The following is a 25,985-nucleotide window of genomic DNA, read 5'->3' as shown; positions in this document are numbered from 1 at the left end:
ACCCGAATTTTCTATCATCTCACGTATAGCGTGGTATAAGTTTTTTCCGATCATACAACGTTGATACTGTGGTATACAACAGGGTGACGTCATAGAATGGATGCTTAGAGTGATGACACTCAATCGTATTCCCCCGGATGGATAGGCAACCCGCTACGAATTTATGGGAGAACCTCGGTCCTCCTCCTGTGTATAATTCCTAGTAGAGCGGGTAAGGTCGCTAGCTGGGTGGGGTGACGACACATAATGCATGCTTCGCATGACGTCACGTAAAATGATGCAGGTCATTGGTCAAACGTATTTACCCGAATGGTTGTACTGTGTATGATTGCTAATAGAGCAGATATCGTCACGGTAAAGGACTCATGGCACATGAAAAACCCTGTGAAGATAGGTTTTTGCAGATTTTTTGCAACGTCTGCTCCTTCAAATTTCCCGCCTAATTCGGAGGCAAATCGTTGACTCTAACATATCATGCTTCGCTCGGGTGGGTAGGTAGCCCATAAGGATTAAACGGTTGTGGTTTAAAAAGCTAATGGTAGCCCCTTCACGTTTAGGCAACCCGCAACAGTAAACACGGATGCCATACACCGTACACTAATCCATACCCGACTCCGGGTTAAATCATATTTTCCCGCTCAATTTTACAACACTGGTGTCCTCGCAACATGAAAACATTGTTACCATATCATATACTATAACCGTAGCAACACCCGTCATTAATTCAAATTTTCCCGCTCAATTTCTCAACGTTGGTTGGTTGGTGTCGTCACAGCATGAAAAGACGGCTGTCATTTTATACACTAAAATACCCATCACCCGTAATTAATTCAAATTTTCCCGCTCAATTTCACAACGATAGTGACGTCATAGCATGAAAACATTGTTGACATATCATCCGCTAAAACACCCATCACCCAATCAACACCGTAAATTAATTCCGATTTTTCTGCACAATTTTACAACAGTGGTAACGATAGGTAGGCAACCCGCAACAATTAACCAGTCGCTAGTGACGTCACACCATGGTTGGAAAATCATGCACCATACCCCACCCCTCATCCTACAATAATTCAGATTATTCTGTACAATTTTACAACACCTCGCAACATAAAACATTGTTGACAGATCATCCACTAAAACATTCATCACCCATCCTTCATCGCGAAATAATTCGGATTTTTCTGCACAGACTGACAACGTGGGTGATAGGTAGGCAACCCGCAACAGTCGCTAGTGACGTCACACCATGGTTGGAAAATCATGCACCATACCCCACCCCTCACCGTAAATTAATTCCGATTTTTCTGCACAATTTTACAACACTGGTAATAATCGACATTTTTCTGCACAATTTTACAACACTGGTAACGATAGGTAGGCAACCCGCAACAATTAACCAGTCGCTAGTGATGTCACACCGATTCCCTCTGGTGTCGCCTTAAATGTCAAAGGTCAAGTGATGGCATATCCTCATTTCTATACTACTTGTAAGGACTACTTTTCTCTGTAATAATTAACCATCTAAGGTATCAATAAAAACGCATTAAAATAAAAAATAAATGGGTATACATACATATACAAGGCTAAGGAGAAATAAAACAAACCAGGACGTTTCGGGCCAGTTACATGCCCATTCTCAACTGGAAAAAAAGATAAAAATGTAAAAATTAAAACAAGAAAATGAGCATGCAACTGACCGAGGTAGGAATCAGTGCAAACTCAATTTTAGCTTACATTTTTAGCTTTTTTTCCCGGTTGAGAATGGGCATGTAACTGGCCAAAAACGTCCTGGTTTGTTTTATTTCTCCTTAGTCTTGGATACCCAATTGTTTTTGTATCTTAATGTGTTTTTATTGTTGTCTGCATTCGGGCTATTGTGGTATCAATGAGCAAAAAAATAAAAACAAAAAACTATATAGGTGGGGCCTCCTAATACAAAGAAAGGAACCGTCTAATGAGCAAATATGAATACGACCCTGTGAATAGGACAGTAGGACACTTTGCGACTACCGAAGTATCTTCCAGTACGAAGAACTTTTCCACCTGCTCGACTTGGCTTTGCTCGGTGGTGGCTTGGGCGAGCGTTCCGGCGAGCGGCTCCTCGAGCTGGACCTGCTCGGGGACTTGAACGAAGGCAACGCCCCTAAGATATACCTATTCCAACCTTCGAACCGCTTGGACGATCCCCGGAGGAACCCGCCGAACTTCGCGATGCCTCCCTGGGACGAAGAACTCGCCGAGGACGCATTGCTGTCCAGCCGGGAGATCTCGCCGGATCTCGGCGGGGTCTCCGCAGCCTGCTTGCCCCAGAGCACGGTGTTGACAGCGGCCGCTACGCCGGTCTGCTCCTTCGGTCCGGCGCGCCCGAAAGCGTTCTTGGTGAAATCGAAGGCGCGTTTCCGCTGCTGCTCCACGTTCTTGACCAGGTTGTCCGCTGCCGCGCCGGCCGCGTCCACGACCGCCCCCGGGATGGCCGCTATCCCTTTCGCGAAGTCCACTGCCTGCTTGGCTGAGGTCAGCGCCGCGGCGTGTACCGTGCCCGGAGCGGCGGCCACTGCTCTTGCTAGACCCAGAGTCAGTTCGATGGGGACCCCTGCCACCTTTACAGCAACATGAGTAACGTGTAAAGCGCTGTCTCCACTCGTCAATAGGGCGTCGAAATGGAAGCTTAAAGTGAATCGATTTCAACGGTAAGTGGCTCAAAGTCGGGACTTGAAGCGATTGATGAGTGTTGCAACTCAAAATGGAGCGGCGTAATGCCGCAATCAGACGCTGAATGTGGGAGCCAGAGACAGGAGACCCTCCACTGGCCTCCTAGCGACAGGTGGAAGCTTTTACTTTTGGGGTTTCAACAATTTCTTATGGACAATTACTAGCAACTGGGAGCAACAGTCATCACCTTAGTTTAGGCTGTTGACTTACCTGCATGGTCGATGATGAGCTTCGGATGACGTCATGAGCCAAACAAGTTTCCGAAACGTCGGCCATTTTCGACTTGTTTGCAAAACGAAACTGTCAACACGTTGTTGAACATCAACCATGTAGGTAAGTCAACAGTGGAGTGCTGAAGTCCCGAAAGTAAAAGCTTCCACAATGGCCAAGATACTAGTGGAGGGTCTCTTGTCTCTGGTGGGAGCTGAATGTGGAAGTCATCGGCCTGATGTCTGAATTTTGCACGTATCGTACAAAATTCAGCAACGATGCTCAGCGACCATCGGATAATGTCAGATTTGTCTGAACTATTCGAATAGATTTGATACACATCTGGATGAAAATAACTCGAATTCGCGAAATTTCAGCTGTTGAGCGATGACTGTTGACTACCATATTCATGCAGCTGCCTTTAGCGTGTGATTCCGGCATAACTCTTTTTTTTATCAGCAATCGCGAACAGGTCGTATTTATCGATTCAGTTTGGGCTTCCATTTTGACGCAATTCTGACGAGTGGACACAGGGCTTAGAGGACAGTGGCGTGGCGTGCTTTTCGATAAATCATTGATCTGCCATTTAAACCTATGGAAAAGGATCTATGAGTAGGGTGTTCGTTACGAAGACTTTGATAATCGATTCTTTATCACGGTTTCAACTGGGAAAATATCGATAGTCGATCATTCACGCCTCGCCACTGATAAGGGGTGGTTCATAAATTCGTGGCCCCCTCACGAAAGAGCATGACTGCAATGGAGACGCTCCTGGTTTCTGGAATAGACTCCCTGATTTTCCCTGACATTTTCAATTCCCTGATGAAACCCAGATTCCCCGGGGTTTCTCGGTCTAGACACCTTTAATTTCGATCAGCGGGTCGATTGTTGAATCGTTAATGAATGATCCTTATCGAAAAAACTGCGATGGGATTGCGCGAATGCCCCCTTTTTTACCTTTTTGGAGATGCATAGGATTGCGCGAATTTCTCTGGTACTGAAACTCCCATGTTTGCCCGAATATTCTATATGAAACGAGTGAGCATTAATCTGGCAACCTTGGTAGTTTATGGTAGATAACGACATCACGGATGACTGTTCATTCCCTCCTCACTTACGGGCAAGTCTCTCTTCGATGGATAGCCCTCGCAGCACGAATGGCCCAGCAAGAGCTTACATACATATGAGTCGCTTTTACAGCGCTCTTCGGCGCTCTACGACGCCCAATCGCCACAAAGCTCGGTCTTCCCACAGGTCATCAGGGAGTTGACACTCCCTCATCTCACTCAACACCCCCTGTCGCCAACCTCTCACTGGGCGTCCTCTACGTCTCCTCCCAGGAGGAACCCAATCAAGCATCTTTTTTGGCAGCCTCTCTTCAGTCATCCTATTGACATGACCATACCAGACAAGCTGTCTGGTCATGACGTCGAACACGATCGAAGAGCATTCATCGACATTTAAAAAGTGAACTAGGGGCCTGTGGCCGCTACGCTACGTGGCCGCAGATCACCGAGGAAACTACACGTAAAAAATTGAATAGCAACAATGTTCAAGTTTTTTAAGAAATTAATGGATTCAAAACCCGACGGGTGCTCCCGAAGAAAGCGTATATTTATCCCTGATTGCAACGTTATGCACTACTTTTATGTTTTATTTTTAATAAACACAAAAAAAGCTTTTAAAAAGCTACACACAGTTTTTCTGAAAAGTTTCCGCGAATTTACCTAAATGATCTCAAATAAAAGAATCGGAAGTTTCAACGCGACATTCTCGTTCTTTCTATTTTCTTTTAATGTAACAAAAAAAAATAATAAAAAAAAAATAAATAAATAAATAGCATCCAAATTTCTGAATTGTTACAATGAGGATACGAATTTTCTCTTTGATTTTGGTAAAAACTGGAGCAGACAGTCAAGAATGATGACACGCAGTTGTACAGCATTCTACCGTCTTGTAGATTCCCGTCTTGCTGGCGTGAACGCCAACTAACCGGCTGGGACTGCACTGCGTTTGGTGCAATGCGAGAAGTATTCATGCAGTCTTGTAGGCGCTAATATGGGCTTTCCGCTGACCGTGCTGTTTGGCGCAATGCGCGAAGTATTCTTTAAGTCTTGCAGGCGCTAATATACGTTTAACTCCGGCCGCACAGTGTTCGGGGCCGATTATTCTATTCGAACCCGCGTTGGAATAATCGCGGAAAGTATTAAGGTTTCTACTCGCGCAATCCTTGTGCCTTTTTCGCGCAATCCTCATACATTTTCATAAAGTTTTCGCGTAATCCTGGATTATCGATCGAAAAATCCCTATCTTAGCAATGCTATTTATAGATCAAGGTCATTCAATAACAATTTAACATAAGGGTGTCCACCAGTTATAAAAAACCAAAATTGGGGACTTTCAGGGGTGTTTTTCAAGAAAATCGGGGACTTTTTTCCTGAAATAGTAAGAGAAAGGGAACTGGTTAGAGCGTTAAAAGGCGTATTTTGTACGACTGATTTTACAAGTCATGTTGAACGGATGAAAACATACAAAGAACCGAGCAACACTGCAGTTATTTTACCCCTGGTTATACCGCGCCGCGCGAAAATTTGAAAATGCCGGTGTTTAGGACGATTTTTGTCATTTAATGGGGACCTAAACAAGAAAATTGGACTTTCGGGGATATCAGGGACGCCCTTCCAAAATCAAGGATAATCGGAGACATTGGGGACTTTTGCGGACCAGTAAACACCCTGCGCAGGTATAGATTAGCAGAAAAATAAAAACTACCTTCTTCCCGAATCGTCCAGCAGTCCTAAGTCTCAGCTCAATCGCGTTCAGGACAGGCATGAAGAGCTGCTCTCTCTCAGTCTGGACTTGCTTCTGGACATCCTTGAACTCCTTGATCTCTCCTTCGGTCATCTCCACGCACACCACGAGATTCGTATACCACATGGACACGAACTCCTCATCCTCTCCCTCTACCTTCATACTGCACGTCCGGTACTCCGGCTTCCCCAGCTCGTCCGTATTCTGACAGATTTGATCGTAGTTCAGGAAAACCCTCTTATGCACGACGACGATGTACTGTTCTTTCTTCGGACTGATGACGAAGACGTGGACCCCTCCCTCGGTATTGAACTCCAACATCGTTCCCTTCCAGTAGATGGAGCCATCCCTCCGCCGTATTCGGCCACCGTTGGGCAGTCGGTTCGTGGGCAGCGTCCCGAACACTTGTTTCAATGGCTCTAACAACTGCGGCATCACTTGAGTGGCCTGCATGATCTCGTGCAGGGCGGTAACGGAGGGCTCCATGTTTTTCAGGTTGGCGACTACCAGAGAGCTTATGATTATCCCTGCGGTGATGAGTTCGCGCTTTTGGAGGGACGCGCCTACGGGGGCTATTTCCGTGTCGTTATTCGCGGCATCCCCCTTGAGGCGGATTTCCGGGTAAACGGTTGCTAAATCTTGGGAGAGACTAATCTTCTGCCCGACGGATGAATTTAAGACGACCTGGAAGTGTTGGAATCAAAAAATTGTGGGGATAGAATCATCATACATACATAAAGCCGCTTTCACAGCGCGCCCGGGCGCTCTGCGGCACCTATCGCCACTCTTGTCTGTCGACCCAGACGTCATCTGGTAAATGGCATATTGTAATCTTGTATATACATTGTATAATCTTGTATAAAAGAATCATCATCATTATCATAAATATCGCTATGCGTGGACAAAATCATGACTGAAAAATTCGGCGGACCGAACCAAAGCGTGGCATGCTTTGCGATACATCGATTGATCTGGCATTTGAACCTATGGAAAAAGATCGATAAACAGGGTGTCGCCACGAACTCCTTAAGAATCTATCTTTTACCATAGCTAGAAGTGGGGAAATGTCGATCATCGATCATTCATGCCCCGCCACTCTGCCGTGTTAAGGAAGAACGCCGTACAAACATTCGAGAATTGCCAAATTTCCGTCAATAAAATGCTCATTTTTGAGGAAAGTTATGAATATGTTTACTTTAAATTTTCAGAATCTTCAGGGAACAAAATTATCTGAAAAATTGGGAAGAAAATATTCATAAATTTACCAGGAAATTCGTGTTTTATGAAAGGAAATTTGGCAACGCCTGAAGGTTCATACGGCGTTCTTCTTTAGCACGACAGCTCTGGACGTAGCCCCGTCGTGTCAAAATCTCGCAGTCTAAAGAGGGCTATCCTCTTTTATAAATGCAAAAATGCATTATACTGTGCTTCATAAGGATTAAAGTTTCAAAGTATGTCGAAAGGAAACCCCCCGGACAGTCCCTGGATTAGGAAAATTGGAAAACCCGTACCCAAACATCTTATGGGCCCAAACATCCTAAATCCGACCTGCCAGTAAGACGAGTATGTTTGAAAACTGTTGTGGTAAGGAAAAGCGCCGTATGAACCTTCAGGTATCACCAAATTTTCTTCAATAATCATTCAAATACATTGGGAAAATTGTAAATATTTTTTGTCAAATTTTTCGGAAAAAATTGTTTGCAATTTGATCTTAAAGTAATTCAACGGACGCCATATTTTGTGTCAGAGTGACGTGCGATATATCGCATCGATTCGTTCCTTAATTTCAGCAACTTGTCGTTTTTTTTCGAATTTTGAGATCGCACCTCTTTTGTCACGAGACTAAAGAATTCATGTACCAAATTTGACAAAGAAATTCAACAAAATAAAGGCGCGGTTTTTTAGAGGAAAAATATCGCATTCGATACTGATATCGAAACTGCACTCGAATGCAATATTTTTCCTCTAAAAAAAAACCACGCCTTTACTACGTTGAATTTCTTTGTTTTTGGTATATGAATTCTTCAGTCTCATGACAACAGTAGTGCGATCTCAAAATTCGAAAAAATGAAAAGAAGCTGAAATTATGAAACAAATCGATGCGATATATTGCACGTCACTCTGACACACAAAATGGCGTCCGTCGAATCACCTTAAGTATTTTTAAAGTCCAAGAAAAAACAATTTTCATATTTTCCTTCAAAATAACATTTTTATCAGACCAAAGGCGACATTCAAGAATTTTACGGCGTTTCTCCTTAGCACAGTAATAAAGCGGTGTTGCGTACGAATTTGATAGGTGGAGAAATTCTAAGCAGCTGTTCCAGGCCCTTGTTAAAATGGTCAACACAGAGGGAAAAAGCATTCAACTTACATTCTACGCGACGCCACGTACGCAATCAATAAAAAATCACTCGTCAAAATCGGCACACACGGTCTCCGGCAATTTTTTCTAAGTAGACAGCTCAATATACGTAAATTGTAAGGTAAAAGGTAAATTTTAAACTTTGCGAAAGCGCAAACGCAGCTATTTTTGAACCAATTTACATTTAAATAAACTGTAAATTTTACTTTGCCTGAAAGATAGGGACAGACCTATTCAGACGACGAATTCATCCCGAAAATTCACGTTGATCCCCGAAAATGCGCTGAAACGGACCGACGCGACCGACAAAACTTTTTGAGAGAATAGAAGAAAGTGAAAAAATATGAGCACTGCTCGGCCTTGATCTTCAAGTGTAGAAAACATTGCATCGCTTATTTTCAGCGAAATAAAAATGAACGCTTTTTTGCTGTCTCCGCTTTCTCATTATCCCGACTGCATTTTTTGCGATCAAAATTTTCCCCCACTCTTTTTGCTTACTTCGTCAAATTCTCTTGAAAATAATAGATGTTCTCGGTTATTAAACGAATGTTTAAGCGAACGGTCCCCTTGCTCGCCAGTCTGCGAGCACCGTAGCTTCTCGCGTCCCTTGCGCGTTCCTCCTGAAAGTGGAGATATCGGACAGTCCGTGATTTCATATCATAAAAAGTATCACACTTAAATCCAGAAGGAATTCTGGAACCCAACAGAGATACGTTTTCAAGAGTGGCTCTTAAAAATGTTTGTACCGTTTACACCGATACAACCTGTTCCTTAAAAATTGAATCCAATTTTGTAAAAAAGAGTGTTTGCAGTGATGAATCTAACGCGATGTCGAACATTCGTGAGACGTAAGTCCTAAATCATCCTCCTATTTTCTTCCAGCAATTCGTTTAGGCAGCGAATTTGTTTATAATCCTTGTATATATTCATGGTTTCTTCTATGCTTATAATCGAATTACTTATTCCCAAACGGCAGATTATCTTCAATATTCATCCATTTAGAGTTTGCGTTGAAAGCCTCATACACTTTAACACCGCGGAACCCTTTTTTTGTGCAAAATAGTCCCGACCAGACTATAATTTGAGGAAACTAGGTCCGTCGAGATAAGACGTGATTGAACAAAAGGCGATGGTAAAATTAGTCTTTCTGCTAAAAAAATGGGTACAACTCATTTCGATACAACTATTCAATAGAGGTAAGCACAACTGTAAGCCCTTCTGTGAACTAAATTGGCAGAAACGAACTTGTTCTGACTAAAATCGGGGTCGGGCCTATCCTTAGGGGTATTCATAGGGTATTAGGGGTCCCAGGGTTATTCTGTCCTTAGTGAAAATTTAGAGACATTATTCTTGCATGCTACTTTCAGGGAGGATTTTTAGTAGTGAAAGAAATCATGTACCATTTTACAAATAAATCAAGATTTTTTAAAATGCATTGAATAATCACGTGGCTGTAAGTTTGTGCCATTCCAAAAAGTTAAATTTTTCCCTAGGTTCGCCATCGATGTGAAAACCCATTTTATCCAAATTTTCGGGAAATAGGTTAGGGGGGGGGGGGTAGGAGGTTGTTAGAGGAGGATTAGCTTCAGACGAAAAAACTTTGCGTATCCAAAATATAACAAAATACAGCTTAAAATTGATGAAGGTAATTGTCAAGACAAAAATTAAATTTCAAATGCGAAAGGGATGTGTTACACATTTTTTTCAGCATTTTCAACAATTAATTTAGCAGCGGACGTATTACACTACGTCATACAGATGATGGGAGAGACTAAAAAAAAGAGAATCAATGATCAGAGTGAAAAAGTTCTTACCAGGATAACGGTGCCAAAAATCAAACCCTTTGAAACGAGCATGCTTCGTTGCATCACATTTTTGACGACTATGGAAGGTCCTCACGCCGATTTTCGCAGGCGATAGCAGTTCTATCGATGCTCCATGTCTATAACCGGCTTACTAAGCTTAAGGTTGAAATCATTTCGTCCATCACTCACCGAGTAGAGACTGCCTACGTCTACCTCATGCTCATAACTTACAGGGTTGACATTGTCGCGGCTCAAGTAACCCATACAAAAGCCCGGCAAATTTCCCAAAATTAAAATTGGGAGCAATGTAGCAACTCCAAACTAACACGCATGGTGCTCCGGTGACATTTATCATATAGCTCTGCGAAAAAGGCTGTGACACAACAGTCACATGACCCTTGAGCGGCATTCGGATACTCGTACAACGGAGCTCATCATGAAATATTAGTTTGCCCATTAACCCATGGCACCTCGATCATGCCTCGACTAATATCCCCGGCTGTAGAGAAAGTAGAAGAGAGAACCTTTTTTTCAATTTAAATTTTTTCCTTCTTTTTTTTTTCACGTAATTTCCAGAATTTTTGCTTTTGTTACTGCACAGCGACATTTATGATGACGTTGCAAGCGCGTTTTCAAGCTATGGCGATCCGCAACTATTTCTCCTGCGTGCGTTGGATATGGGTGCGTTATCAACTCATGACAGGTTTCGTGTTAACCTCTTTTGTGACAGAAGGCCTTTTCTCATGCAAGGGATTTTTATTTTCGTCTATGAGAAATATGCCAATGACCTACGGTGACATGAGAGGCTTTTCGTTCGATCTTCGGATTATTCATCATTCACTGAAAAAAATTCTCGGCGTTTTTACCAAGGTCCGTTGGTACCTTTGCCATCTCACTTTTTTTTTACCAATTATTGGTAATTTTACCAAGACAAATTGGTAAGCTTACCTAAAAACCGGTATTTTTACTGTTTTTTTCAGGTAAGAACACCACTTTTATTGGTAATCAATTCCCGGTAACTTTGCCATTTTATCTCGGTAATTCTACCACATTCGATGAAAAATATTGGCGTTTTTACCAAGGTCCAGTAAAATTACCGAGAAAGTTCAATAATTTTACCGAGATTTCTCGGTAAACTTAAAGTCTCACTTAAAGTAGGACGGTTAGAAATTGTGGAAACATCCGCCAAGGTCGAATACAGGTGGCACAAGTCGAACGGAAAAAGGCACCGTTTTTAACGATAATATGAAAGATTCGAGCTGGAAACATCATTTCCACGAAAGTAAGAATTACATTATTAGGAATCAGCTTGTTCAGTGCTGTTTGATTTCTGTATTTTTGAGAATGCGCATAGTTCATAGGAGTTTCCCCGATTTTTTTTAAAGAATTTCAACCCATGAGAAACGATCTCACAGTTGCGTATTTTGAGCTTTTAAACGCGAGTCACCGGTTCATCTAAGATGGCGGCCGTGGATGTCCGTCGGAGAATGGCAACACTGTTAACCTGGCGTGCCAGCTGGCTGATTATTGGAATTGATAGACACAGCTACAGGCAAAGAAGACTTAGGGGGTATGGACCGATTCTATTAGTTGAAATGAGTGGTTCCTATAGACTGAGGAAGAAAACGATAAACTAACTAAAGAGTTTCTCGTGAGTTATGCCGTTAATTAGTCGATTACCTACCTAATTTGTCCATTGGAACCATCTGCTTCCACCAATAGGATCCCTCCATAACTTTTTTGTCTTCTTTGTCTATAGCTTTGTCTATGAATTTCAATAATCGGCCCCTAGCGAGGTGTACCTCTGCCGCGTTCGATAGTAGATAGATAGTCCGAGAAAGTAAATTACAGTAGATAGATAGCCCGAGAAAGTAAATTGACAAACTCTTATGAATTGAAAAACTATCTACAACTACATGGCTTACCTAAATTGAAACTTAGGAATGTTAGAGACCACTAGTAATGATATATTTGACTTCAATAAATATGTTACGATCAGTAACCAGTAGTGACAATCTGGCAGATGATTTCTACGAGAGCATAAAATATACATGTACGCGCAATCCTATAATTAGGGAAGACTTTTGCGTGCAATCCTCACTTGCACACGATGCCCTCAAAATTCTACGAAAAAAGTCGGGTTGGGCATGACATTTTTCGTGGGAAATTGAGGCCATGAAATTTTTTCCAGGTCCTCCCGTCGTTCATGGTTTAAACTCTTGTCCTTTCCTTTTTGTCGAGAGCAATTTCAATCAACTCTATTTCTGCGCAGCTCATACAATCACATTTCAGATCCCTGTGCCAGTAAACTCTAAATCTGAGAACGACTGAATTTTTGTGAAGTTCCGTTTCCTAATATAGGGTGCGGTTAAATGGCAATTTTCGACGTTTAATCTGAAAACGACGTAAGTCACATTTCCCACGGGGATCAAAGTTTCCAAGGCTATATGCACTCCGAGATTAGGAACACGGATCCCGGAAAAGTTTCTGACGACCTTCCCGGTGAAGCTTCAAAGTGTCAGTCATTACTGTGTATATTGGTATGTGTGAGCGTCTTACTATATCAAAGTTTTCTACGCGAGGATGTGGAGGAAGTAGAAAGCCTGAATAGTTTCCGATCAAAATCTTGCTGCTATTTGCCGAGAATCCGAGGAAAAATCCGTGAAATACGTTATTCTATTCGAACAAGATTGCCACAGAATTTAGAAAATGAAATTCCCTGACAATTTGCCGATTTCTCTGACACATTCTGGTGAAATTCCCTGACATTTGAAGATATGCCAGATGGTTGAAAATGAAAAATTAGAAATAGGTTTCAGGCATAATTTATTCTTCGGAACGTCAAACTCATTCTAGAAAGCAAAAAAAGATGACTTAACAAAACAATGGAGAATTTGCATGCACATTTTTTATTGCTTCATCTGAAAGTACTGAAAGAGCTGATTTCACAGCATTTTTTATAATCATTTTTCTGATATGGGAAATGGTATATAAAAGTAGATTTAAAAGTGAGAAAATTCACCGCCTAGTGACGTCATTTGGCGACATTTTCCATTTACACACATGTATTTTAGCAGATTATCCTCGTGTTTAGTTCACACAGGAGTTGCGACTTAAACACGAAATTCATCAAAATTCAGACACCTGCAAGTTCTCTATTTCTCCCTGATATTTCCAGGTTCCCCTGACTTTTTAAAATTCCCTGACATCCCGGTTTTCCCTCACTGTGGCAACCCTGAACGAATGATCCGTAAAAAATCAAACCCTTACCTGAGATGTGTGTTGCTGTAGCGGGGTTGAGCGTCGCTGCTTCCCTTATCCGACGGCGTGGGCGAAGGGGTTGGCGGGGGTCGTGGTGAGAGGGATGGAGAGGGGGTGCGAGAGAGCTCCTCGCAGACGAGATTGTTGTTGTCCTCGGTGAAGATCCTCTTCCTCTTGCTTTTGTGGTCGTTGATGTCGGCGATGGAGATGTTCTTGACGCGGAAGTCGTCGGGAGAGGTCACGTGTTGGCATGCCTCAAGCTCGGCCACCAGCGCGTAGCCGTTTCGAAATGCCTCCGGCCCTACCATCCCCGACTCGTCTAGGCGTTTTTCAGGTCTGGAACATAGAGATACGGAAAAATTAGGACTTTTGAAAAGACAGAGTCATAGAGGAACACTAAAAAAAAGTCCGACTGGAAGCCGTAATTGACATGTTTCATGTATGAGGAATTTGCAATTTGACTTTTGATTCTTATAAAGTAAAAGTTCGTGAGAAACACGATGGTGCCACTGGTTTTCTCTGAAAACTAGACTCCGGTTGACGTTGAAATTTGAGGAAATATGATACAAAAAACTGGTACCCTCCAAAAATGCCTGTAACAAGTTAGGGTAGATTCATGCCAAGCCTTAATCGTATAACTCAGTGAAAGATTCTAAGTTTGTAATCTTGGATCTATGGCAGAGCAAGAGATACAATCTCTTCTTTCGCTTCACTATTGCTCCTGCAACTGTAATTATAATATACTTTCAGTTTTCTGCCCTGGTAAAAATTGGCGATAAGAGCTGCGTTTCAAAATACCATAGGAATTCTTATAGCCGGCTAAAGAAGGCTACAGAAAATCATATAGCTGGCTGTAGAATGCGGAGAAAATCATACGGCCGGGCTATACGAAGCGATAAAAAATTATGCAGCCGGGCTAAAGTTCCTATCGCCGGGCTTCACACTTTATCGCCTGGCTGTTGTTTTTTCGCCATCGATTATAAAAGGCTATGAGAAATTGTGTAGAAATTAGTGTGCTTTGGAAATCATTAAGTTTGAAACGGAACCACCTTCATATTTACAAAACACACATTATATTTTCCTTTAATACATTTTTTTTTTCACCATTTAAAATGAGAATAATCCATACAGGATGTGCAAACATTTCAAAATCATGAGTTGAATAACGCTGACTCCGCCATATGAAATATTAGAGTCTAACACGAAGCGGAGCGGCGACGCACTGGCGCCTACAAACCTAACAGGGATACTTCACGCATTGCGCAACGCGTGAAGTATCCCTGTTAGGTTTGTAGGCGCCAATGCGCGTTTCGCGCTGGCTGCCCGCCTGCCGCGCCTCGCCGCAGCGTGCCACGGCACTTGAAGCAACTATTTCACACCAGAGGTATTGCACAGTATCATACGAAACTGAAGGCGTTCTAATATATTAGTAATGGCAGGCATCCATCAAAAGTACGGAGCTTTCCTCCCAAAATAAATCAATATACTACGGCCCGAAAAGAGAGCAGTATTCCAAAAACTCACTAAGTCCTAGCATCCGTAATTAGTAACGTTTAGCATACTTTTTATCGCCTGGCTGTTGCTTAATCGCCATCGGCTATAAAAGGCTACAAAAAATTGTGTAGCCGGCTATAGAAGCTATTGGAAATCTTACAGCCGGCTGTAGGTCTATGGTATTTTGGAACACAGATTCTACTGCCTATTTTTACCAGGGTGGGAAAATTGATCAATTTAATGAAAACTCATTCATGAAAGTCAATCATAATTGGACCGAGTTCATCAGAAAGGAACCAACCCACATTAAGTTGAAACTGAGAAAAATAGGTTTAAAGTTTTATTCCTGCAAATGGTCCAATGAAAAAATAAATTTTTACGCCTCTTTTCACAACAAAAAATTGTTTTTAGACTTTCAGTTTTTGGCAGGAGAAAATGCACAACTAGTGGAACTCAAAAACACTCTTCACTCATTTTTTTTCGAAAATAGGGGGTTGGTTCCTTTCTGATAAACTCGGTCCCATTTTAATTTGTCAATTTAAAATACCCTCACTGCACAGTTCTAGGTTTTCAAGAGGGTTTAAAAATGTGGCGATGGTCAGTCGGTTACCTCATTATTAACTTGTAATGGTAGAAAACGTTTATTTGCGTTTCATCCTCTTTCAAAGACTGCAACATCCACGAGCAGTGGTGTTCGAATCCGATGCAACACCAGAGGGGTGGGAGATTTTGGAGAAATTGAAGTTTAAAAACTTTAATTCAAATTTAAAAGATTTGCTGAGAGTCAATTCGTTGAGAGTTATTGAGAACAAAGGAATACGGCCGAGGTATAAATATTTACACAGCGTGGTTCAAAGCAAATTCTGGAAAAAACTTTCACTTATAAAATCTCACTTTCCAAGTCCTGGCGCAAAAGCCAAAAGCTTCTCGATTGAATAATATCCCCGCACGTCTAGCCCGTCATATCCCAGAATTGTTCTCACTTCTTCATCAATTTGCCGTGTTTTTAACGCTGAAATTTCCCTTTCCTCAAGCGTCTCTCACTTTTTGGCAAGTTCAATTGCCTCTCGCTTATACGTCTATATTCAGATTTTTTTTCACGCACTAGAAACTTTCGACCCGAAAACGACTTTCCCGCCAAAACCGGGGAAACGCGGGAGTCGGGGGAAAATTAAACTCGCCGGACGGCAGCGCAACGTCACGGAACTGACGCGTCGGAACCACTCGAACATAGCTCAAGATCAAAGCAATTTCGGGAATGAGAAAAGACGGGAAATCATGCCAAGTTTCACTCATTGATACATTCTCGAGCGAAGCTCTTCAAGTCGTCTCGTAAGCAGGGGAAAGGGGGGTCAAGTCGCTCATCGTAACCGAGTGAGACTGTCCATAACTTACGTAACGCTATTTTTTCGATTTAGCACCTTCTGGCCATTCATAACGCACCTGTGACGTAGGTTTAGATACGTCATTCAACATTTGTCTCAACTTCCTGAAAACACCAAAAACATACCATCAAATGGACCGCGTTTAGCAGAAAGGAGCCAAGCCACATCAGTTATTGCGAAATTTAATTTTCTATATAAAAACGATTGTGCGGATTTTTGTGTAATAGACAGTAAATTTTCTGCATAGCACGAAGAAAAGTTCCTAAAATTTTCATAAGAATCCGCAAAAAGTTCTTTTGTAAAGAAATAAATCGTCCGGTTAAATTGGCGATAGCTGATGTGGCTTGGTACCTTTCTGCTAAACGCGGTCCAAATACGTGCGAGTAGCCTCCTTAAATTGGCACAACTAATGGGTCACTAATCCTGGTGTTTTTTATTTTCATATTCTGAAAGTACAAGGTGAGGGTAGATTACGTGGTGATTTATCGCGTTTATTTTTGGAACCACAATCCCGGACAAGTCGCTGTTAAAAAGTCTAAGGACTCGAAGGAACTTTAAACTCGCCGAAACGGCGAGAAAATGATGGATGTTATTACTACGACAGTCAAATCGCTATCCCCTTTTATTTTTCACTGATGTTTATTAAAATAAAACGTACCTCAATGTGGAATTGTTGTTTGTTTACTGGGTACAGACAAGATGAATGAGGTTCCATTCTTCGATTCTACAGATACAGTTTCCACTTTCTTTTTGTTTTTATGTGCGAGAAATAGAAAGACATTTGACGGAAATCGTAGAAACCCGTGCTCGCTTCTGATTGGTGCTGGATGATATCATTCGGTTCGGCGCGAAAATGGAGCGTTTTAAATTTATGGTACAGATGCCCTTTTTTAACAGCTGATTTCTCGGTTTCTGAGTTACTTTTTCGCGTTTCCAATGTGCGCATTGTGTTATACGCATCATTTACCTTTGTCAACACGTATTCGCCGGTCAAAATTCGTTCATGGTATAGTGGCCCTATGTAAGGATTTTTGTAATTTTATCATTTTTCGATTCTCTGACTCTTTTCGTTTCTCCCAGACTCCAAAGTCGTCGAACTCTTTGACTTTCCCTGACCGTCGAACCAATCATCCTCATAGATTTTTACCTCATTCATTATGCTGAATTCTTCTACTCACTGCTCGCGAAATTCCCTGAGTTTTTCATGGATTACCTGACTTATCGAGGTACCGCTGAAATCTCCAACATTCCCTAACTTTTCACGTTTCCCAGACCGCCGAAAGCCCTAATGAATGGAAGTTATATGTAAAAATATTAGGAAAAATTTGTATTTGAGCGAAAATCAAAATCAAAATCCAAAGGGGAGGGGACCGAACGGACAAGACTCTGAAAAATACGTTGACCTCTGATTCCCTTAAGCAACAATGTTCACAAGAACTTGTTCTTGGAAAATGAAATTAAACGCTTACGCGGGCGAACTGGTTTGCAAACAGGGGCGGATCCAGCAATTTGGCAACAATGGATTCCTTCCATTTAAACCAATGTTAAATAATCGATTCTTGTCGGGGCACCTTGCCCCTCCAAGAATCGATACATTTCCATAGGTTTAAATGGAGAAAAACAGTGTTGCCAATTTGATGGATCCGCCTATGAAAATTTGGCGACGGCGATGGGGATTTCGTCAAGGCCTAAATTTAAACGATAGTCAACGGGAAACACTCTCACTGGCAGCCGGCCCGAGTGCTTTCGGAAGGACGCCAAACTGGGAAAAATATTACACATTTCTTCCGCGCTCTTGCAGTGGATTATTCGACGTCTGCTGAATTTGACAATCTTGAAATTCCGACAACGTCAATTGAACTGTCAGAAACTCATCAATTGTTCAAGTGATAAATAATGTGTGAGATGGGGAGTAGACATGGGGGTGGCCTTAAAGAGTAAGAGAGTATAAACCGGAATTTATGAACCCTTCTTTGATCCGGATGTTACTCAACGGGAAGTGGCGTGGCGTGCTTTGCGATACGTCGATGGATCTGCCGCTAATTTAAACCTATGGAAAAGGATCGATTAACAGGGTGTCCGCAACAAACACCTTAATAATCAATTCTTTACCATAGTTTAAAGTGGGGGGAATATCGATAATCGATCATCCATACTTTGCCACCGACAACAAGTCTAATCAGACGTGGTGTCGGAATCGGATGTTTCGTGTTTTTGAACCGCATTAATGAATAAGGCATGGAACGAAAAAACTTAAGAGTCGAGGATTGTTTCTCATGGAAGAGATGAATTAAGAACGGCACCGCCGACCAACGCGTTTGTCGATCGGATCAACTACAGGTATTATGCGTAGGAAGTCAAAACGCCTTCAAAATTTTGAACGCAATACGGACATCCGTCGAGGTTGTATAGCATAGCTGTATCAAGGCGCCGTAGCAAGCGCGTCCCATTGTTTATCGTTACAGACGAATATATGTTGAGAGAGGCCAGTCATAATGCCCTCAATTTCATGCATACATATTTTCGGGCAAAATGAGAGACGACGTTTCTCCATTTGCGACGTTGCAGACTTCCTTAGAAATTTTATTTTTCTTTCGAGAAGCAGGTCAACATGAAACTTAAATTCTCCATGATTTTTCGTATTCGATAGTAGAGGATTTGGTTCAAAATTTAAAGTCGTAAATTTGGATTGTTTTTCATGGAAGAGACGAGTTAAGAACGGAAATTTTGAAACGCCGCAATGGAGATACGTGGTTTCGCACTTCAGTCGGACCGATACGGACATCCAACAAGCTTAAATAGTCGCATCAAGTCCCCGCCGTCACCGCCGACCAACGCGTTTGTCGATCGAATCAACTACAGGTATTATGCGTAGGAAGTCAAAACGCCTTCAATTTTTTGAACGCAATACGGACATCCGTCGAGGTTGTATAGTTGTATCACGGCGCCGTAGCAAGCGCGTCCCATTGTTTATCGTTACAGACGAATATAAGTTGAGAGAGGCCAGTCATAATGCCCTCAATTTTATGCATACATATTTTCGGGCAAAATGAGAGACGACTTTTCTCCATTTGCGACGTTGCAAATCATCTTCCTGCAGCATCTTCCTGCGTAAATGACTGTTTCGCTGCGAAAATACACATAAGAAGAATTCTTTGAAGCATAAATGAAGTAGCACGATTTTGAAAACACTGCAATCTGTGAAAGGCAGCCCACGTACATATGATAGAGTTCGAATACTGAATGGTATTATTGCACGGAATCATTATGCAAGAGGAAAGGACAACTTAAGTTTCCTCTCAAGTGCAGTTCCCCGCATGTGCAAATCTAATTAGATACAAGCTGAAAACCCGCCAACGACCGAAGAAGAGGTCAAAACACCGATTACACGCTACGAACAAACGACTTTTTGCAAACGCGGCGGCCGGCGAAATCCTTCTCGGTGACGAAATTGCAAGAGCAGGGGCTCTTTTGCATGTTTCCATTGGCGAGATTCCAGGGATCGATCCTCCGCCGCGGGTGACCCACTGAGTGCATTGCATTCCGTTTCGTTTCGGCTAACGAGCGCTTTTATGCCACGAAAGCGATGCTCCGCAGCTCCTTCATTTTTTCTCATAGCGTCGCGCCGCCCCGCGTCGTTTGAGATAAAAGGCTTCATGGCGGAGCATCATGCACACGCGAAAAGAATACTGCCGTATGCTAAGGAAAAACGCCGTATAAACCTTCAGGCGTTGCCAAATTTCCTTCGAGAAAACACGAATTTCCCTCGGAAATTTATGAGTATTTTCCTCTCAATTTTTCAGATAATTTAGTCCGCAATTCCACCGAAAGATTCTGAAAGTTTAAAGGAAATATATTCATAACTTTCCTAAAAAATAAACATTTTAGCGAGGAAAATTTGGCAACTCTCGAATGTTCATACGGCGTTCTTCCTTAGCACGGCAGAATACGACTTGGGGTTAAATCCGGAACATCGACCCATGAGTCACTATGTCGGCCCTTCTCAGCCACCACAGGGTGTCTACTAAAACAGGCTGATTAAAAATCAGTATTTTTACCGGACTTTTTCAGTAAATTCTCAAGAAATTCAGTACCTCTTCAGCGGGATATTTCAGTACGGTTTCAGCACCTTCATCTGACGAATTCGAAAGATTTCAAAAATTTGAATTTCTCGCTCAAATATTGACAAAATGACACAAAAATTCCGGACCTCCTTGCGGAATCATAGCACTTCTTCAGTACTTCCAGACCGCCTTTATAAAATCAGTACTCTTTCCGGACTTGTAGACACCCTGCACCACCTGATCGTTGAAAGAAGGAGTATCGATAAAGGCCGTTTTTAAGCCCACCCTGAATTCCCCCAACCGTACGCTTTTTTGCTTATTGAAGGTCTATATTTTACGGAATACATCATGATTTACACCAAATCGCATCAAGTTTAAACACAGTGAAAGAAGTTTGAAGTTGTGTTCTTCCATAAGACTCAACGTCAAAGACCGAGGTTTAAAAACTATTTTCAGGCTCCCAGTTTTTTTCTCGGCTTTGAATTGTTCACAGGATGAAATTCACCACTAAAGTCGAACCTTTCCTAACTTTATTTTTTTTTTTCTTTTCGAAATAATGTTGATTATGAATAATGGCCACAGTGCAAGCCTACGTATCTCCATTGCAGAGTTTTAAAATTTACGCTTCGATTTTATTTTTTCGAAGAAAAACAAGCCATATTCATAGTTTGAACTGTGCACAGAATGTTCTGCTACCAGAGAAAATTGAAGGAAGTTTCCAAGAAACGTCACCTAGTTTTCCGGGGAAAAATTAAAGTATGACAGGAAATTCAAATTCAAAGTTAAATTCATTTTATTTCTGTACATTAGCCATGGTAAGCTAGGCTAGGTACAGGTCACAATGGGTACAGTGAAGATTAGCAAATCAGTTTGTTGACAGAATAGTTAGGTTATAACCAATTTCCTTAGGTTTTATCAAATTATCTCAGGTATGATTTAGGTTTTAACAAATTATCTCAGGTTTTGACAAATTAACAAAATATCTTTATCCATAAGGAAGTCTACAACATAGCATAATGTGATACGTGCTTTCGCACTTTGGCTATCGTAATACATCTTCCTCGATTTCCAAACTTCTCGTTGTGCGAATAGCTTCCGACGAGATATCATAGAACGCGGTGCTTTAATTCATTCTTTGTCTGGTAGCCCATTGAATGTCGTCGCATGCACGAAAAAAAAAACACCAAGAAGCTACTAGAAACAGGAACTCCACGAACAACGAATCGGGGGGAGGGGGGCTCTAAGCAGTGGAAAGCTCGATTCGTAGCTCGAATCGATACCCACCCAACCTCGGCTAATATTTGCTCCGCGTACTACGGGGCTGACTGTCGGGTGCTCATAAACTACCCCCTCGGGGTCGGAGGGGGAGGGGTGGGGGATGGGGGCGTCTCGTCGGGGGACGCCAGTCTCCCCGTGCCCCATTCGCAACGCTGCGCCTCGTGGTCTCGATCCCCGACCTTTCGTCTCCGAGTCGCGTCCCGCTCGCCACGGTTGCATCAAGTGCGGTCCCGATTGTTGCTTCTCGGCGTGACGTGAGTCGCACGTGACGCATGCGGACGTGACGGGTTCACTCACGTTCCCGTTCAGGTAACGTAAATTTCAGTTTAACGTGCACAGACAACGATGAATTGCTGATTCTACAGTTGAATTGATAAAAGTGCGTCCGACATGCATGTTTCAAACAGTGTTCGAAACTCACAGGCGCCAACGCGCCAAATGCGCCTAAAAAATCGGCCATGGCGCCTAAAAGATGAAAGCTCAGCGCCAACGTGGCCCCTAAAAATTGCCCCCTAAAAATCTGGATTTTCACAGGAAGGCACAAAAAGAAAGAAAAACAAATCCATTTGAATTGAAAAAACTCAGAATTCTCAGCACTACAAGTGAAGACTTGTTTTTCTAAATTTTCACGATTTCATTCTTAGTGCTTTTGTCTTCCTCAAGTTACAGCTACGTACTAGTTCTGCTACGAAAATATCTTGCGTCTAACTTTTCACTAAGTGCGCCATAATATATAGGCAGAAAGTCAATTTGGCCCCTAAAAAATCTCCAATGGCGCCTAAAAATCGGGCTTGATGCGCCACATAGCTCCTAAAACTCACAGGTGAGTTTCGAACACTGGTTTCAAAAGTACATTTTACAATAAAGGAAAGCTGATTGAACCGGGGTGGTTGGATTAACATTTTTTGATTGGAAAATCTACATTGAAACATGTCGGACACTTCTTTAAAGTACAACATTTTTAAATCCGCAAGTTAGTTTTTTTCGTGTGTTTTTCACTTTTAGTTTCTTCAAGCATTTCGAGTGGGCATCAAAGTTACCGGGGAAAATCAAGTGCCGTACCCGCGAACATTCCCGGTAACTCTTTAAAAAGTAAGCGATAACCTTGTGTATGTGCGTAAGGGGGAGTGATTGTGTATGTTTCAGAGTCGAAGTTTCTTGGAAAAGCAGTTTTAAGCTTGGAGTTCCTTTGAGGGAGAGATCCCATTGAGATCTTTACTCTAAAAGCCTGGAATAAGTTGGAAGTTGGATATAGCATACGCTTTCTTTCCGAGGAGATCTTGTGTATGTGAGGGTGGGAGGGTGCATGTGTGAGTGTTTCGCAGTCAAAGTTTCCCCGAGAGATAAGGTTTCAGTCACGAATACCCTAAACTTTTCCGGATAAGTTCCCGCATTGATTCCGCCTCTCGAGATCTGGAATGACGTGAATGTAGCGCCTTAATTGTCAAGAGATAACTATTCGGGCTTGGCGGTAATGTGGTGTTGCATACTTCCTCATTTGAAGGCGTTTTTCAAAATTGACTCGGGCGATCAAGGCTGGCAATGCTACTGTTTGGTTTAACCTGACTTCACTCAATGTAAATCAATTGAAGTGTAGAATTTGTCGTTTCTTAGACGATAAAGTATAACTACACTGCAACGTGACAACCTTTCAACTCGTTAAATGCATTTTTTTTAAGGAAATTGATGAGAATTTAAAACAGAAAATTTCGCCATTGTACATCCTACTCACACACAAAAATCAGAATTTTTTGACATAAATTATGTACTGCCCAGTCTTAGTCTAGCATTAAGTTGAACTGTTCGAGTCAGATTTGCAGTTTCGAAATGGAGTTCCATCGTATGGGAAACAACGAATGGATTTTTAATTTCGAGTGTAGGCCCTCTTTCCACACACGCAGACTTTCTAACCAAAAAAGATGATGATGTTTTCAGGAGAGCAGAGACAATGATCACGACTGTTTAAATAGTTTGAGAAGACTAGTTGATTACCATTGAAAATGAAAAGAAAATCATGTTGAGTGTAAAGTTTTTTGAGGGTTGAATAAAGTTCACGCGGTATTATTTTGGTCGGGAGGATTTCTGATGCTTTTTCTTGGGGATTCGAAAATGTTGCGCGCATTGAGTCCAAAGACTCGCTTGCTAAGGCGATAAAACACGATCGTAAAAGGTGCTCTTTGGTATGGATATCCACCACGGAACGTTCCTCATTCCGTGCTGTTATACAGCTCTGAAACCATTTCGGAGGACTTACAAACGCTTTTCATTTTATTGGTTAAGGACTCTTCAGTCGCCGCAATTTGCAACTGTAAAATGAAAAGGTAACTGAACGACTTTTCACTAATTGTTAGTTTGTATTCATACAGTAAAATCTAAAATATGATCATTAAATGCGCCAGACTTTTGACGTTTATGACAAAAATTACACGGGTGCTTAAATTATTTTGCAGTAAAAGATGCAACTATCGGTATCATCGTTTTGAGGGGACTATAAAGTGATGAATTTAGATCATAAAACACTGGCTGTGGTGATTAAGGACATTGTTCATTCTTCTATTTCTTAATTTACTTCCATATTAATTATGATAGAATTAACAGATAACATTAGGAACGTGAGCTAAACATTAATGTTAAGTACTTGAGTTAATAAGGGCTCCAAATGATAATAATAAAAAAAAATACGTATATTTATGAACATGAATATGAAAATAAATTATCTACATGCCACGCATCAACAATCAAACTGAACGACGTTCAAAATTTATAAAGAATAAAATTTAAGTTTTAATAAATATTTTGATGATGAAAGACGATGATGGGGATTAATCATACATTAACAGTAAGTTCCTTAGGTACCCAATATAACAAGGAGTAAATCAGAACACGCATTTACAAACACAAAAGTAATAATCTGCATTGCTCCCTTCAACAGTTAAAGGTGGATTACGCATACCTCGTGAGTAAGTGTACCCTCTGTAATACTTAATTATTTATTTAAAAAAAAAAAAAAAAAAAAAAAAAAAAAAAAAAAAAAAAAAAAAAAAAAAAAAATCTACATTGCTCGCTTCAACATATTTGTTCACACCAAAGAGGAAAATAATATTTCCCCTTAAGATTTTCTATTTTGTTATGCGAGCTTTGCAATTACGCAAAATCTTACGATTTAATATTTTTGGCTAGGAGAATTAGAGGCATTTAATTTTGATTACTAGCTGATAGCAAGAATTATCGGTGAGTTTTTGATGGTGATATTTTAAAAAAATCTTACTGTCGTGATGAACCAATCAGGCGTCGCAGTTATTTGTTTGAGAGATTAAAATATGATAAATATGATAAGCAATTTTGGACGCGTGTACATTCTTTCTTCCTCGGGGGAAACACGATGATTTTTAGGTGTCTTTAACATTTGATACTATCGCGGAATTTTCCTCGGAGTAAAAAACATTATTCATGAAAAGATACTTGACCTTTAAATGAATTGGACGTATTTCTACCAAACAGACCTATGTGGCGGTGAGAAATATGGGGTGTGCTCTAGAAATCTGCATAAGAAGCAATGTAAAAGTGGGCGTGGTTCCTTTTGAAGAATTGGAAAAGCGGGATAATGCATTCTATCAAACAGACCTATGTGCAACTGAGTGCGGAACTCATGAGCCGCGGGCAGGGCAAGAAAGCGTTGTGGACAGGGCTCATGAGTTGATGACCACCGAGAGCAGAACGACGGCAGTTCCATCTCCGTTGACGTCACTGGCGCTTTATTATTCTCATTCACTCTTACGGCCAGAGAACTAACGAGCACACCCCATATTTCTCACTTCCACATAGGTCTGTTTGGTAGAACTACGTCCAATTCTGCCAGGCTTCATGTCACTACGCGCACAAAAGTATTATTTCGCGAACTCCTATACGTTCGCGTTTGTGCACGTCAACGTGAGGAACGGACAGAAATCTTTTTTCCCCTGCCTTTCTTTCTTTTTCTGATGCTATTCCATAGGTTTCGCGGTATAACATAATTTATTCTACAGTAGTTTACGATAGAATGTCAAAAAAGTCGCGACTTGCGACCTGGGAGCAACTTTAATTTTCCAAAAAAAATCTTTAATCAGATTCGGTACTATTCTGCCGTGCTGAGGAAGAACGCCGTAGGAACATTCTAGAGTTGCCAAATTTCACTTGTTAAAACATGTATTTTAGACAACATTCATGCATGTTTTTTCTTGAAATTTTTAGATATTTTAGATAAAATGGCGTACGAAATTGTCTGAAAATTTTGGAAAATAATTTTCAGAATTTTCTCAGTGCATTCGGTTTTTATCGGAGGAAACTTGGCAACGTTTGAAGGCTCATACGGCGTTTTTCCTCAGCACGGTAGTATTGCACCATATTCTTTCATGAGAATTATGAGTCTTGAGCATAGTTGCCAGATACTACTGGAAAATCAGCACTTTCATTATTCATCCCCATGTAAATTGTCCCCCTTTTATCGCACAACCTCGCAACCCTGGTTCTGAGAAAAACCTTGGGATCAGGGAACGGTGCGGCATTGATCATAAAAAACCTCCCAGAGAGGTCCGCTATGAAAGGTCGTGATCGCATG

The 25,985-nt window shown here is 41.5% G+C and overlaps 2 protein-coding genes across 2 annotated transcripts in view; one reads left to right on the top strand and one right to left on the bottom strand.

Moving 5' to 3' along the window:
• Positions 1 to 13,266: 13,266 nt before the first annotated feature.
• LOC109044414 (tRNA (guanine(6)-N(2))-methyltransferase THUMP3) overlaps positions 13,267 to 25,985 on the bottom strand; it is a 64,703-nt gene continuing 51,984 nt past the window's right edge. Inside the window, exon 8 of the mRNA XM_019062122.2 lies at positions 13,267 to 13,503. Within this exon, the coding sequence (XP_018917667.2) occupies positions 13,487 to 13,503 (17 nt within the window). The 3' untranslated portion in view covers positions 13,267 to 13,486. The remainder of the gene's footprint in view (positions 13,504 to 25,985) is intronic.
• Positions 20,891 to 25,985, top strand: part of LOC109044418 (sialate:O-sulfotransferase 1) — a gene marked incomplete in the record, with an annotated part of 50,336 nt that continues 45,241 nt past the window's right edge. Inside the window, 1 exon segment of the mRNA XM_072303762.1 lies at positions 20,891 to 21,697.

This window comes from Bemisia tabaci, chromosome 8 (assembly GCF_918797505.1).
Source record: "Bemisia tabaci chromosome 8, PGI_BMITA_v3".
NCBI classification, from domain to species: domain Eukaryota; kingdom Metazoa; phylum Arthropoda; class Insecta; order Hemiptera; family Aleyrodidae; genus Bemisia; species Bemisia tabaci.
This window is presented reverse-complemented; position numbering and strand designations above follow the sequence as displayed.